This window comes from Rhinolophus sinicus, chromosome 6 (genome assembly GCF_057876585.1).
Source record: "Rhinolophus sinicus isolate RSI-liver-muscle chromosome 6, RSI-T2T, whole genome shotgun sequence".
In the NCBI taxonomy this organism is placed as follows: domain Eukaryota; kingdom Metazoa; phylum Chordata; class Mammalia; order Chiroptera; family Rhinolophidae; genus Rhinolophus; species Rhinolophus sinicus.
This window is the reverse complement of record NC_142506.1, coordinates 33,018,847-33,034,998: the sequence shown is the minus strand read 5'-3', so window position 1 is coordinate 33,034,998 and position 16,152 is coordinate 33,018,847. Positions and strand designations below refer to the sequence as shown.

General features: G+C 40.5%; 1 protein-coding gene across 6 annotated transcripts in view; it reads left to right on the top strand.

Moving 5' to 3' along the window:
- Window positions 1-15,200, top strand: part of MATN2 (matrilin 2) — a 145,968-nt gene extending 130,768 nt beyond the window's left edge. For 4 of the 6 annotated variants that reach the window (XM_088799034.1, XM_088799032.1, XM_019714988.3 and 1 more), the window contains 9 exons: window positions 50-172; window positions 2,372-2,494; window positions 4,404-4,526; window positions 7,805-8,218; window positions 10,488-10,640; window positions 11,672-11,743; window positions 12,068-12,202; window positions 12,558-12,656; window positions 14,129-15,200. In XM_088799034.1, the coding sequence (XP_088655160.1) occupies window positions 50-172; window positions 2,372-2,494; window positions 4,404-4,526; window positions 7,805-8,218; window positions 10,488-10,640; window positions 11,672-11,743; window positions 12,068-12,202; window positions 12,558-12,656; window positions 14,129-14,184 (1,298 nt within the window). In that variant the 3' untranslated portion in view covers window positions 14,185-15,200. The remainder of the gene's footprint in view (window positions 1-49; window positions 173-2,371; window positions 2,495-4,403; window positions 4,527-7,804; window positions 8,219-10,487; window positions 10,641-11,671; window positions 11,744-12,067; window positions 12,203-12,557; window positions 12,657-14,128) is intronic. The other 2 variants (XM_088799033.1, XM_019714991.3) reach the window with 1 other exon arrangement.
- Window positions 15,201-16,152: the final 952 nt, after the last annotated feature.

Genomic DNA, 16,152 nt, shown 5'->3' with positions numbered 1-16,152 from the left:
TCTGAATCATTTCCTTCATCTGTTTCTCTAATTCCACTTGGGTTCTCAGAATTGGACTCTTGTGCCTTGGGGGACCATGGCTGTGAACACTCGTGTGTAAGCAGGGAAGACTCTTTTGTGTGCCAGTGCTTTGAAGGGTATATACTCCGAGAAGATGGGAAAACCTGCAGAAGTAAGTTTTTATTGGAGTTGGCTCACATTACTGTGTCTGGCCTCTGCATGAAATCCACCATCTTGATCTCTGTATAAATCAGTTACTCTCAAAAGCCAATGCCACAAGATCACCAAATGTAATGTGGGATCCTGGATGGGATCTTGGATCAGAAAAATGGCATTAGGTGAAATGTAAGGAAGTGTAAATAAAATATGGACTTTATTTGATATTAGTTGATATATCAGTATTGGTCCATTAATAATATCATATATTACACTAATGGAAAAATGTTATAGGGGAAACTTGGTATGGGGGTTTATGGGAACACTCTGTACTATCTTATCAATTTTCTATAAATTTAAAATTGTCCTATACAATAAAGTCCATTAAAAAGAAAACAGCAAATGCACAAATGAAAAAAGTCACTGCTAGAGCTACAACTGAAGTCCTATGGCAAGAAACAGCAGTTTAGAAGTATGCTCTGGTGGAAGGATGTATTGACTGTAATCCAATATTCTATCAACTTCTGTCTCTGCCATTTATTAGTCGGGCAAGTTGCTTAAGTTCTCTGAGCCTCTGTTTCTTTATTTCTAATATTGTTGTTGTTTCTGGTAGCGCAAATTCCTTACAGAGAGAACCTTATGATGAGGCGATTCTTATGTCTCAGAAAACAAAGCCTCTTAGATGGGGCCAAGACACATCTTGGTACGATGTGATCAAAAAATACGGTGAATGTTTAAATTTAAAAAATTTTTATTACAGTAAAAGACACATTCCGTTAGTCTCCCTCAAAATTCTTCCCCTCCCCTCGCTTTGAACACACTTATCCCATCGTTCTTGCCACTCTCTGAAGCAGTTCTGGAAGTCCTCTTTCATGAGTCTTTAGTTGCACTGCCATGGCTGCCTTGGTGTCCTGAATCGATTCAAAACGTTTACCTTTCATGGTTGTTTTGACTTTGGGGAAGAGCCAGAAGTTGCACGGTGCCAGATCTGGTGAATAGGTGGATGAAGACACACCGTAATTTTTTTGACAGAAATTGCCGTATACCAGACAAAAGTGATGTGTGACACGGAGCCTTTCCATTGTGATCAACAAATACAGTGAATGCTGCTGCCAAGTGCCATCCAGTGGAAAGACAGAGATCTTCAATACCCGAAGTGGCACATCAAACCTTAGACACAGTGTGTGACAAGTTTCAACTTGTTTGGTGCAGTCAGTCAGGTGTGAACTACGGTTGAGAGAAGCTGTGTTTTAAAGTGTGGCATAAATCATCCTCCATCATGACAGCACTCCATGTCACACATTGCTTCTTTGGTATACAGCAGTTTCTGTCAAATAAAAACGTTACAGTGTGTCCTCATTCACCTTCTTCACTGGATCTGGCACCATATGACTATGGCTTTTCCCCAAAGTCAAAATGATTCAGGACATCGAGGCAGCCACAACAGCGCAACTAAAGATACTCACAAAAGAGGACTTCTAGAACTGCTTCAGAAAGTGGCAAGAACAACGGGATAAGTGTGTTCGAAATGAGGGGAGTACTTTGAGTGGATTAATGGCAATATGTCTTTTACTGTAATAAAGATTTTTATTTAAACATTCACCATATTGTTTGATCATACCTCATATAATCAAAGGGGAAGGTGTAACCCAGAGTAAATGATTTACATCCCAATCAGTCATCTTTTTCTCAAGCTTCTCAAAGTACTTTACAAAGGGCAACTCATGTTGACATATTTGAAGAAAAGATGGCTAGCTGGAATTATTACTCTCATTTTTCAGACAGGAAACTTAAGGCTCCATGGGGTTAAGCGATTCTCCGAAGTCACAAAATATGTCAGGAACAAAGCCACAATTAGATTTCAGTGCTGCTAATCTAAATTGAAGTTTAATCTAAGTAATCATACCAAAAGTGCAAAAGTGTTTCCTTTCTGAAAACAGAAACTACATCTGCAGAAAGCTGGTGATGGATTGCATTTATATGAGACAGTGAAGTAGGTGCTGGTGAATGAGGATGGTGATGATAGTGAGGCAGTTTGAAGAGTTAGCCCGAATTAGGGCCATTGAACTTTACCCTCAATTTCACCTTCTTCTCCATGGATCACTGAGCTCAAGGGTCTCGGAGTCTGGGGGCTGAGTTGGATGGAAACTCTGAGGTGAAGCCTGGAGAAATTTTATGTAGGTGAAATTATTCTAACTTGCTCTGCTGTCCTCAGGGAAAGATGTCTGCCAAGCAGTAGACCATGGCTGTGAACACACTTGTGTGAACAGTGGTGAGTCATACATCTGCAAGTGCTTGGAAGGGTTCCGGCTTGCTGAGGATGGGAAACACTGCAGAAGTAAGTGGCTTCTTAGGTAGAGATAAACTTGTCCATCTGTGGAACTTGGGCAGTTTTATAACTTCATTCAATCTTTAAAATCTTCCTTTACAATGAATGTCATAATTACAAGTTCCTTCCTTGGGTGCTTTGAAGTGGTTTCTAGTGATCAATACAGTAGACCCCCTAGTTCTTAGGAATTTCTCAATCAACATCCTGAGTTGTCAGGCTCTTTGCTTCATTTTTTTTCTCAGCTGTTGGCCCTCTCCACAAGATTTGTGTGGGTGCCCAGAGCCTAGCACAGTGCCTGGCTAGTCATGGGACTATATATGATAATGGGGGGGTTGTCAAGTCTATATATCTGCAGGGTAGGCAGGCAGGATGGAGACCCAGGAAAGAGCTGATGTTGCAGCTCTAATCCAAAGGCAGTCTGCTGGAAAAATTCTTCCTTGGGAAAATTCAGTCTTTTTTTCCCTTAATGCCCTCTACTGATTGGATGAGGCCCACCCATTATGGAAGATAATCTGCTTCACTGAATGCCTACTGATTTAAATGTTAATCTCACCTTAAAACACACCTTTGTTGCAACATCTAGACTGCAGTTTGACCTAACAACTGGGCACTTACCACATAAAATTAACCATCATAGCACCCAAAAGAAGAAAGACAGGGACACACTCAGTGAGGAGGGTGTGGGCATTAGAAGAGCACAGGGCAGGATTTTTCTTCACTGTGAGATTCTGAGCTATTAATCCCTATATTTGGGTGTTCAACACTGTGTACTTGTTTTTGTAACACTGTTCCAGTGGGCAAAATGGGCCTTTTTTAGTCAAGACAAAATAAATTCATTTGCTTTTGAGGTTGATTTTTAGGAATTTCCTCACAGACTCCTTTGAGATAACTGGGTTCACTTCATGTGTCAACAAAGCTGGATTGTGGAACTCACTGCTCTCATTTTTCCACCGGGAAGCAGGGGTCCTACTTTTAGCGAGAAGTTCTGTTGGAACAGCTGACTCCTAGGATGCCTGTGGGACCCTGGCCTAACTCTGCAGGACTTCCTGCATGATCCTGTGTTTTGACTTCACACTGTAGTGTCCCTTCTGTGGAGACCATGTCTATAGTTCTGCCCATTATGTCTGCCTGAGCTGTTTGTTTATGCTTTTATTTCTATAAATGTAAGATACACACACACACCATTTATTCACTCAACACATTTGTTGCTTAATAGGTACAACTTTTACCTCTGGAATTTGATTGCTAAATAAAATCCCTTCATTTTCCCACTTCCTAGAGAGATCTATAGTACATTGATTCCAATTATGTCAGAAGCTTCCCCTTTTAGGGAGCTAATGACAGACAGGAACACCATGGAGGAGGAGTACTCGGGAGACACGTCATGTCTCAGCTGTGTCATCAATTTACTGCACGACCTTCGGCAACTCTGAAATTTTTTGAGTTTGTTCATTTATAAATTGGGTATAATTAGTCCTGCCTTCCTCTTCTCACAGGATGTTGTGAAGATTAAAGGGCTGTAACTACTTTAAAGAATTTAAAGTACCTCACCCATGAGAAGTGTTCATTAGACTATTAAAACGAGTGTTTGGGAACCTATGTGGTAAAAAATCACTAGCTTGGGAAAAATCAAAACCCAAAACACAATGAACAATTCTAAAAATTAGTAATAAATTCAGGACACCAATCCCCCACCTTACCATTCAGGCTTGTGGGAGTAGAGCTTTCTGAGAGAAATGTTTCCCTCACCATGCCCTGTCCTCACTATTAGACAGAAAAAGGAGATGTTTTAAAGGAGGTTTGAACAGAGGTAGATTTTTACAAAATGGATTACTTCCGTGATCGTTCCTGACATGACTATTGAATCGGGTTTATTTCTACACTGATGGGGTTGCTCAACTTTCTACGTTTTCCTCAGGAAAGGATGTCTGCAAATCGACCCGCCATGGTTGCGAACACATTTGTGTTAATCGTGGCAATTCCTATATCTGCAAATGCTCAGAGGGATTTGTTCTAGCTGAGGATGGAAAACAGTGCAAGAGTAAGTGATCTGAACTTGCCTTTCTGCTTTAATTTGGTTTGGGAGTAACTACTTTTTGGAGTATTTTCAGGGAACAAATCCCTCACCTCTGCTTCTCCCATAAATATAAATATGCATGGATAAACACAGTGTGGGGAAGAGAATTTACTGCAGCACTTGTGAAAAAGCTTTTGAGACGTGTGTTGTGCTCTGTGCTGGAGAATTACATTTAGTTTTGAACATTACACTTTAGGAAGAGAGGGATGGATTAAAGGTTTAAACATAAAAAAAGAAAACCACTAAAGTTGTAGAAAAAAATCTTAACAGAATTATTTTATAATCCCAGAGTAGAGAAGACCTTTCTAAAATGGCATGAAACATAAAAGCCATAAAAGAAAAAGGTGAGATGTATAGTAAGAGATTGAAGTTATGATACTTTTTTTACCTATTAGTTACCAGAAATCAAAAAATTTGATGATTCCTTATGTTGGCAAAGGTATATTGTAATAGGTCATTTTAAATTTACCACTAAGTGTCTGAATTGGTACAACCTCTAAGAGGGCAATTCGGCAATATTTTAAAGGCAATTCCACTTGTAGGAGTTTATCCTACCAATATGTGCAAAGCCGTATACACAAGGGTATTTTGTGCAGCATTATTTGTACCAGCAAAAAATTGGGAACAAGGTAAATGTCCATCCATAAGCGACTGATTAGATAAATTATGGTGTAGCTGCTGTTCAATACTATACAGCTGTTAAAAGGAATGAAATAACTGGCTGTAATCCCAAGATATTTTAAGTGAAATAAGCATGGTGCTGAATGGTTTTTATAGTATATTACCCTTGATGTATTTTGTAAGAGGCTCCCTCTAACATCCATTCTCTCCAGATAGATAGATAGATGATAAATACACACACATATATACTCTTTTGTAATGCTTGAATTTTATTCCATGTGCATGTATTTTATAGAAAATTTTTTTTAAATGGCTAGAGATAAACATGATTTAGAAAGCATCATGGTAAAGTTCAGTACAATGTCAAGTGAAAAATAAAGGCAGAAACTGGGGGGGGGGGGGTCTTTTTATTAGGTTGGTGCAAAAGTAATGGCGGTTTTTCCAATTATTTTAACCTTTTAAACCGCCATTACTTTTGCACCAACCTAATAGGAAAAAAAGACTTGAGGTGCCATTCAAAAATCAAAGTGACTGTCACCTCATTCACCTGGAAAAGAATGGACACTAGGTAGAGGCTACAGCTCCACACGAGGACAAAGAAACTTCGTCTCAGGGAATCTGTGTCATTAATTAGTCGAGATCATGAGCTTTGGGTCAGACAGATCTGGATGTGAACCTCCATTCATACACTTGTGTGACCTTGGAAAAATTAACTTCTCTGAATCTGTTTCTTCATCTATGATAGTACCTCACAGAATCGTCATGAGGAATAAATAATGTATTTAAAGGTACTTAGCCCAGTGCTGACCAATTGTAAATGCTTGAAAGATGATAACTATTGTCATCAACTGCAGCTGTCCAAAGATGGGGCTTCAGTGGTGAGGTGATGAGTTCCTCATCAGGAGACATGTTCAAGCACAGACTGAATGGCTAGTGGTAGGGAAGTTGTAAAGATGTGAGCAACAGGAGGGCTGCACTTGACCTTTAAAGGTCTTATTCAACCTGGGAATTCTGGAACTCTGTGAAAATTAGGCTCTAAAAGCAAATCAATTGACTTAACTACCAAAAAGAAAATGCCTAAGGAAAGTTGGAGTGACCCTCCGGCAAAGAAGTAGTTGGCAAGTGGGACTGTCATTCTCCCTGGGTCTGAAAGCAAAAGTCTGGCATGTCTCATCCTGATGCCCTTCCACTCCATCTAGCGCTCTCGTTTCCTGGAGAAGCCTTCTGTGCCCCTCTCTACATGGAGCCTGCAAGTGCTGGTTTTGTTCTGTAAGAGAAAAGTGTATGCGGAAGAGGAGAAAATAGACTTGCTGCCAGAAAATTATTCCAGTATTTCTGAAATCCACATGCATTCCATCTGACAGTCTTTTTTTGGTTGATTCAGGGACAGGCTATGAATGTAAATGAAGCTCTGAAATGGTCTTTTCCTTTTTTACTAATAAGGAATCGATAGGTTGAGTAATGAAGACAAGCACTTAATGGAGAGAGGAACTCAAACCACACACACACACACACACACACACACACACACACACACACACACACACAAGGTCAGTGTGTCAGCTTGTTACACAGGCCAGGCATAGAAGTATTTTTGCATGTGTGTGTCTTTACTTGCTTATATTGTTGTCTTCACGTTAAAAAATTGGCCAGCTGCTTGGTACATAAGAGAATGTTGTATCACATTACTGTAGACTGTCGGAAATGAGATCATCCACTTGGGATCTATAAATTTTTCTTATGTCCCCTCCCCCCTCAAGGAACAAAAAAAAAACCTCTCCACACCCAGATTGCTTAAGTGTTGCACAAAGCTTTTACTGTCAACCATCTGAGTTGCCTGGAAAGCCTCCGTGTAGATAAAGAATTCAGTGATAATTTATTTTTAAGTTTTAACAGGTTAGTGGGATACTGGACACACCTCCTTTACTTACCGTCAACAAACATTTATTGCATACTTGTTGCATGCCAAGATTGGGGGTACAGACATGAACGAGGCATGGCCCCTGATGAGGAAGAACTGGCAGACGAGAGGACTAGGCCTAATACATAACCAGCGCCTGCACAGTGCATAGGGTACAAACTAGAAGCAATTTGGGGCCAGAGATTTTGTCTTGGTCACTATTGCAATCCTGCTGTTCCTATTGCCTTGCATGAAGCACATGCTCAACGAGCAAATTTTTGTTGAATAAATTAGTAGTGTTAGGGGTATACAAAGTGTAACTAACACATGCTGGGTTACTAGAAAAGCTCCCTAGAAGAGATGATGGCTGAGCTGAATTTTAAGAATTTCCTTCTCCGTTGTGTCAGAATGCCAGTACTGGGGTGACATCACCCCCTCCCCGGAGTAAAGTAGGAATCTTTTGGGTGCTGTCAGACCCTTCAGTGTACTTTGCATGCAGTCCCTCCCAGACAGACCTGGCTGTCGGTGACCTGACAGTGTGGACCTGGTTTCCTAGACAATTTGTATCTCTGCTGTGTCTCTCCCAACACCTGTCTGTCCTGAGTATTATCTAAGAACAAGTGGTTATGCCTCCAATTGAAGCATAATTTTCTTCTACTCTTGTGCATCAATGATTTTTTTTAATCATTCACCTATCTCAGCTTTCCTTTCATCCCTGTAGGATGCTCTGAAGGCCCAATTGACCTGATCTTTGTGATCGATGGATCCAAGAGCCTCGGAGAAGAGAATTTTGAGATTGTGAAGCAGTTTGTCACTGGAATTATAGATTCCTTGGCGATTTCCCCCAAAGCTGCTCGAGTAGGGCTGCTCCAATATTCCACGCAGGTCCGCACAGAGTTTACCCTGAGAAACTTCAGCTCAGCCAAGGAAATGAAAAAAGCCGTGGCCCACATGAAATACATGGGCAAGGGCTCTATGACGGGGCTGGCCCTGAAACACATGTTTGAGAGAAGTTTTACACAAGTAGAAGGGGCCAGACCTCTCTCCGCGCGGGTGCCCCGAGTGGCCATCGTGTTCACAGATGGACGGGCGCAGGATGACGTCTCCGAGTGGGCCAGTAAAGCCAAGGCCAATGGTAATATGGAAGTGTGGTTTACATCACTCAGGCTTCAGGTTTCTTAAACTCACTCAGTGGTCACAGCTGGTCATAGGAATGAGTCTCTGAGTATACAGAAAGGCTGTCAATCGCTGTTACACCCTTTTACTAAACTGCCACCTAGAGGCCTTAAAGGGACCCCACAAGAGTTAAAGGACTCGGAAGGATGCGGTCTTGCAGACGGTGCGATCAGTCTACACAGACCACACCTGAGTAATCATCTATTGTGCTTCACTAGCCAGGGTGACCTCCAGTGGAGAGGATCAATCCTGCAAGTGCTGTCTCTGATTAAACCACAAATACACAAGTCCCCAAACATCTAACAACAGATTCCCAGTGGGAGGAACTCTTACTGATACTTTTTTAAAAAAACCAATACTGCAAGTGAACACTGAAAGCACAATAGCCTTAGGATAGCGAACACTCTTGTGTTCGCAGGAGGCAAAAGTTAGCTTTTGAGAAAATTAAAATGTTGGAGATTGTGACTGGAAGCTCTCATTGCGCAGCGGAGCTCAGCCTCTTTTCTGTGGTGTTTCTGACCCCAAGTATAACGCCGGAGGTACTGGAGGTTACTTTAGTTGTGGATAGACGTGAAGTGTGGCAGAGAAGTGTGGCCCCTGGGAAAGGAAACCCAAAAGCTAGGATGGTTGGTAGCGACAGCTTAAGGCAGTGTGTGGATTCCTTGGGAAGATGAGAAAACTTGAGGTGAAGAAGTTTGCTTAAAAGTCACTTTAAGAACTTCTTGAGGGCACATTGCTTTAGCAGGTCCTGTAAGGGGTGAAGGGTATCCACAGACCATGGCTTCATCCAAGACTTTATGGACCCAGTGCCTAGGCCTGGCACATAGTATGTGTGTGACTTATACTTGCTGAGTGAACAAACAAAAGTCAAAGTGCTAGCAATCCCTTTCGTGAATTCCATTGCCCCTCACAGAAAGGCTGTTTCATATCAGCATTCAATCTCTTTGTGAAGGAGGCCGTTTTGTTGATATTGCTTATCTCACTATTCACAACTTTCCCCCAAGCCCAACACAGTAATAACCAGTGTCCTGCCTGAATAATCTGGGTGAATTGTAAGACTGGCTGCTCACACCCAGTTCCTCTGCTTCTAGACAGCTTGCAAAAGCTCATGTCAATCCATGGGCCGCCATAGCCTGCGTTCTTAGAATACTGGGGAAAGCATCTTGTCTCCAAAGACAGTGGTTAGCCCTTTTATTTGTCACATTGAGACCAATCTACCTTACCCTTTCCCCCACTTGCATTTCCGTGAATCACCCAAAGACAGGTGGTAGGAGAAACAGACGTTTATTTGGTTCTTGAATCAACAAATTTATCTGAAGTGACATCCTCTAATGAATTTAATTACTCCTATGCATAGCTAATACAAATCTTAAAATAATAGTTCTCCTTTTTAGGAAGTTGTGCAGTCACTGGGCTCCCAGACAAATATGCTGAACTTGGCTATTGACCTTACACAGAGTTGGAACAAGGCATAACTCTTGCCCGTTGGCTTAAAGAGCCATTTTTTAAAAAAACCTAGTCAATGAGATAGTCCGAATAAGATATCAGTGGTGAAAAATGTTGAAAACCAAGTAGAACTTAAGTTCTTACTGTTTTATTTTCAAATGAAAAGTATATGGGGAAGGGAGTCTAATGAATTTTGTTGAGAAAAGCATTTGGAGCAATCTCATATCCTTTTGATATCTAAGGTTGATTCTTGGGTTGGTTTTTTCCTGACTTCAGGGGTTTCCAGTGGTCTACAGGTTCTCCTTTCAGCCTAGCACCTCCTCACAAGGCTTCGTCCTCCTGAGTGATGGGCAGAATGCATCTTCACCTCCCCCCAGGCCCCTTAAGGTTCCTATCCTGTACCTTTGAGAAGTAGAAACTAGGTTATAAGGTCATAAATTGACCTGTTTCTTAGACTTCTCTCAGGAGATTCCCATTTAGTAAGCCATAGATTGTGCTCTTTCCTACTTTATCCACAAGGCTATTTTAGGGAAAAGTTAACATTTGTTAAATGACCTTGCTTAGAGCTAAGCACCAGGATGGTGGTCTAGCTCCCCAACCTCTCCTAGATGCCTCACCTTCCTCTCTTGTTCATAGGGCCAAAATAAAAATGGTGAAAAAATAGAGGTTGACATGGACCCCTCAAACCACACCACTCAACATCTAGCAGGCTGTGGGTACAATTCCCAGACCATGGGAACACAACTCTAATTACCTTGTTCTTAATTTGCTCTGTACCTTAGGTATAACTATGTATGCTGTCGGTGTAGGAAAAGCCATTGAGGAAGAACTGCAAGAAATTGCCTCTGAACCCACAAACAAGCATCTCTTCTATGCTGAAGACTTCAGCACAATGGGCGAGATAAGTGAAAAATTAAAGAAAGGCATATGTGAAGGTACTACAGCTTACGTCTAGGACAGATCTTAGCAAACAGGGCAGCATGAACTTTTGAATGAGAAATTCTCAACCCATTCCTTCAAAGTGCTCAAAAAAGTACCTCCCTGCTGTGCAGGGCCAGTGACACCTGGAAGCTCTAAGTACAGAAGAAGAGAGGCGAGTTAGAAGTTAGCATTGCTCAAGAGCTTGCTCTGTGCTGAGCAGTGTGATTACTGTTTTGACAGACCAGCAGACTTAATCTTCACAGAAACCCTATAGAGATGATCATTTAACTAAGAAACAACCATTATATAAAGCAGGAGAGTTGACATGTAATTTCCAGATATGCCTGTAATTAGAGTGGAAAGGGATGGTAATCCTTTGAAGCCCACGGCTTAAAATTTAAAGAATACCTCCCTGCATGGACTACGTCTGCTTACAGAACAGTAGACCGCCCTTGAGAATTTAGATTTTGCTATGTACAAGAGGTCTCTGCTTTTCTCCAGTTCACTAATTGTGCTCTATGTAAGGCATGCTGACATACAGCAATTCTGCCCATTGTCCCTTTTACTCATATCCCAGGTTCAGTGACCAATAAAATCAGTCTAAGCGATGTGTCTTACTCCTATGAAGGAGAAAAACAGTGAGATGAAGGGAGATGGGGAGGGAAGGCCTTTCAGATTTCTAATGCGAGTAAGTAATGTTTTACCTCTAGGCTGTTTCATTCAAGTTGAAATGCCTCAAGTGGAGCTGCTGCCACTGCAGCTTAATCCTTCGACAACTTTTTTTCCCCACTCTACCTTCTAGACATATTTTAGGAGCATTCTTAAGATGCACTTGAGGGGTCCAGGGTTCCTTTATAGAGAACTGCCCTAGAGTGGTCTTGGATTATGTAGTAACCAATTGCTTTTTGAATCTGTGGTGTTACCAAACAAAACTAAAATACCCTGGGTTATGGCAGGTAGGTAAAAGTTGATCTGGGTCCAGTTTCCTCAAGAACACGTGTGCATGCAGACAACTATCACCTTTTGGTCACCTTTTTCCTCTCAGCTCTGGAAGACTCTGATGGAAGTCAGGACTCCCCAGCAGGGGAATTGCCAAAGAGGGTCCACCAGCCAACAGGTAAATTTTAAAAAGCAATGTTTTTATAGAACCTTTGGTGGATGTTTCCACCATGGTTTCCCTCCAGACAAAAGTTATAAAGCGAAAGATTTGAATTATGTTAACTATGGCTTTTTTCCCTCAATCAGACAGGAAACATTCATTCCACACCTTAAGCCATATTTGGTAGTAGCCTCTCTGCTGACAGTCTTATTGCCACAGTGTGTCCCAAAGTAAAGTTGTGTACCACATACTAGGAATACCAGGTACTTTAGTCTGACAGCTGATGGTGTTTTATGTAACTGTGTTAAACAGGTTTGACTTCAGTCTTCTTTCTCTTTACAGAGTCTGAGCCACTCACCATAAATATCCGAGACCTACTTTCCTGTTCTAATTTTGCAGTGCAAAACAGCTATCTGTTTGAAGAAGACATTCTTTCACGATCTACACAAAAACTTTCCCATTCAACAAAATCTTCAGGTAATTCCCAGTAAAATATTACTGTAAGTTAACCCGGTATCACCCTCAGCTTGCCAACAAATTCAGTTTAAAGGAGGAAAGGGAAAGAGGAAGTAGGATGGGGAAGAGAGAAGAACTTAAGTAAAATGAGAACTAAAGATCTAAGAAAAACTGGAGTGGTCTTCCCCAAATCCACAGTAAAGGCCACGTCCAGTGTTGGAAGCCCTCTCCTAGGATTTACTGGATCTGGCTGCACGGAAAAAGTTGAACATTTCTTTCATTATGGTTTCCTCCATCTGCTGATTCAGTCCTATTATTATACATCTGGGAAGTCTTGTGAGTAATAGAGGTGAACACTTTCCATCTGCTTTCTCAGGAAGTCCTTTGGAAGAAAAACCTGATCAATGCAAATGTGAAAACCTTATAACATTCCAGAACCTTGCAAATGAAGAAGTAAGAAAATTAACACAACGCTATATCCTTTTCTAGTATTATACTTCTGTATAGAATGCAGAGAATTATCAAAACATCACAGATACTGCATGTTGGTGTATGTCAAATGAAGTCACTTCCATAGTCAAGAACAGTGAACTCCAGGAAAAACTTTTTTCTTAAGCAGCCTGGTAGGTGTTTGAGAGCCAAGGCAAGCGAAGCTTAATGGCAAGGGTCAAAGCACTTACTTGCTATCTTCTGTTCTAGAGGGTTTAGCAATTAAGGCCAGTCAACCAGTCAGGATGCAAAGTAAAGAATAAGACATATTTAATTAACTCCCTTTGCTGGGAGGAAATCGAGGTACTGGTCTGAGGTACAGTATGTATGGGCAAAGAATGATGCAGAATGAAGAGGTTTCAAACTAAACTCCAAACTTTTCCTTTGGCCCCAAGCCACACTGTAGCCACATTTGGTCCGTAGTTTCTAGAGGAGTGTGGTTGGGTTTTTTCTATTTTTTGTTTTGCTTTTGGTTTGGCAACAAAGATCTTTTGTATCAGCACTCTAAGATTAAACATTCCACCAAGGCAACCACAGGATCCAATGATTCATTAAAAACAATATTACAAATAAAAGGAATGCTTTGGGATAATGGGGAAATGAGGATTTAGTTCTTTTACACACCGGAAATCCTGCCAACTGCTCTAAACGTAAAATTAGCTTACTAAAGCTGGCTGGTATCTATCTCAACATGCAACAACTAGTCGATAGGGAAATGGTTTAATCCTCAACTATCTCTGTGCCAGTGGATTTATGTAATAAGGAACAGCATATAGCAATTTCCTTTCTGAAAACTGGAAATATTGCTCCCCTAAGAAAATAATCTGACAGTGGTTAATAGATGGTGAATCTGGGCTGCTATTTTGCCAAGGGGGCGGGATGGTATTAAGGAGCTTAAGCCCGGTGGGGGTGGAGGGGAACAAATGATTATCCTAATGCTCCTCTCCTCTTCCTCTTCCAACTCTGAGGGTCTACTTCACAAGAGATGAGGGAAGTTCTATACAAAAGAGCATAGGTTGGAAGTCTTCAAGGTTGCTACCACATACATTTGGCCATATCTAGCATTATGAGTGAAAAGTGCATCTCTCTTCTGATGTCATATCTTACTTTGCAAGGCCTAATCCTTTTCTTCTCTTCACCACATTCCCAACATTATCAATTCTGGCTCGTGGAGGTGTGCTATGACAAAGTAATTTACAAGCAACAGAGGTGTGCTTAGAATTAAAAAGAATTTGAACTGAGCTATCCCGCTTTGATGTCAAAGTATTTAATTCAAAAAAAGATTTATAATCTTAGTAGCATGTGTTAGTTACTATAAACATACAGGTCAGGGTTTTAAAATACTTAACAGAAATAGAAACAGAGACATATTTTTAGGATAAATTTTTATGTAACTAATTCGTTGTTTGAACATAAAAATTGGGAATTCAGATTTCTTTTCCTTAATTTGAGTTTTACTAGAAGAAATGACACAGAGAATGGAAGCCCTGGAAAATCGCCTGAAATACAGATGAAGATTGGAATTACTGTTTGTACATCATTGTATCAAAGATTAGTGAAAGCAGTTCAGAGCCCCAAAGCTCAGGCTATCATTAATTCTGTCAAGTTGTAAAATAAAACATAATTAGTACTGAGAAAGCTGGTTTGCTATATGGCAAAAAGTAGACACTAACTTGTATAAATTCAAAGAGAAAAAGAATCCTTAAGAATCCGAAAATGAGTTTACCAAGTGAGAAGAAATAAGCTATGCAAGGTGCTCTGTAACACACTGTGGACATGATTTGCTTTTGCCTGGTCCTGCCTTAAAGTGACAGCCTTCCCATGCATTTTGGAAGCCAAATGATGCCTTACAAAATACCTTGACTAAGCTTGTTTAACTACTTCAAGACAAGTGTTTCTATCAGAATGTCCTCCCAAAGGGCATCGTGGTACAGTGGGAAGAACCTCTAGGCCTCAATCGTATCGGATGATTCTTTCCAAGTATAAAAGTTGTGATTCAAAGTATTAAACCTTTAGCTTATATTTATATTGGAGTCATCCATTTGATTGTGAAAACAGATTTTCATTAGCAAGTAAAGTATTAATTTGGATTGAGATGTAATCAGTTCAGGCATTGCTTCCAATTCAATTTTACTTTGCTTTTTAAGTCCTGGCTCCCTCTTGTGGCTCTAGACTGCCCCTGCTCCCATTTCCTTAAACATTTCATTATAGAGTTTATAACTTTCTCCAACTCGGTGAGGAAAATGCTTTCAAGGGAAAGAAAGGCCTCCAATCAATCCATCAAATTTACAGATTAATCAAAGATACTGAACTTGAAGATTATCTACAATTTGAAATATTTCTCTCTTTTCCTAGTTTTGCTATATGTATGTCTCAGGTGTAAAGGTTTTACATTCCAGTTTGTGTGACCTTTCTAAGCCTTGATGGTGTCAAATGGGACTAATAGTACTATCTCATGGGATTGTCAAGAGGATTAAATGGGTTAACATGTACACTACTTAGTAAAGTCTAACATATTTTAAATGCTCAAGATTACCTGTTTTTATTCAGCAGCCAAGAGCACCTGACACAAAGATGGTGCTACACAAAGCCACAAGCATATCAATGAGAGTTAAGTAAATGCTTAAGCCCTCAAAGTCTATTCATTCTGGTTTTTGAATTATGTGCGTCACATAATAAGTGATAAAGTTGAAAACGTTGAGTTCCTGTCCTCTGGGACCTTAGTTTAATGAGATAGATGTGATTAATGCCATAAAAAAGGTTCTGTGGTAACTGAGGCACCCAATCTAAACAGGAGGAGGATGTTGGGGTGACCTGGAAAAGGAGGGGAATGGGGAAGGTAACCAGATGCCCCTGCAAGCAGAGGGAGCAGCAAGTCTAGTTTAAGGGGTAGCTGGAAATAAGAGTTGCTAGAGAGAAGACCCAAGAGAACCATTTTCCACAAACCATCTTCCAGAAGGTCCAACTAATTGCATTTACAATCCACCTAAAGTTTGCTTTCTTCTCTATATACTTTTTGTTCCTGCCACACTATACAGATTGCAATTAACACGCTCCACAATATCCAGCTTCTTTCTTCTTTGCACTTTCCTATCTCTCAGTATAGGTATGGATTATTCAATTGGCTGGAACTTCCTGCAGTCCCCTATACTTTATAATAAGAAAACATTTAAAAATACCACCTTAGACCTTCCCAGATCTTCCTGGCTAACAGCATTTTCTAATTCTAACAGCACTATAATGGCACTTCATTACATCTGCTTCAGACCAGAATGAGTGAGGTGTTTCTTATCCGCTAGGCGTTAAACTCCTTTTCTCTGAACTTCCTCACTGAAACAATGGTGGGTGCAAAAAAAAGCACATATAAAAAGGTAAAAGCCAAATGATCTTATAGCGTATTATCACTACCTAGGAGAAAGTCCTAGAAATCATTATTTTCTAAAATCCATTAATTCCAAAATGCTTGAGCCAAACAGTCATGC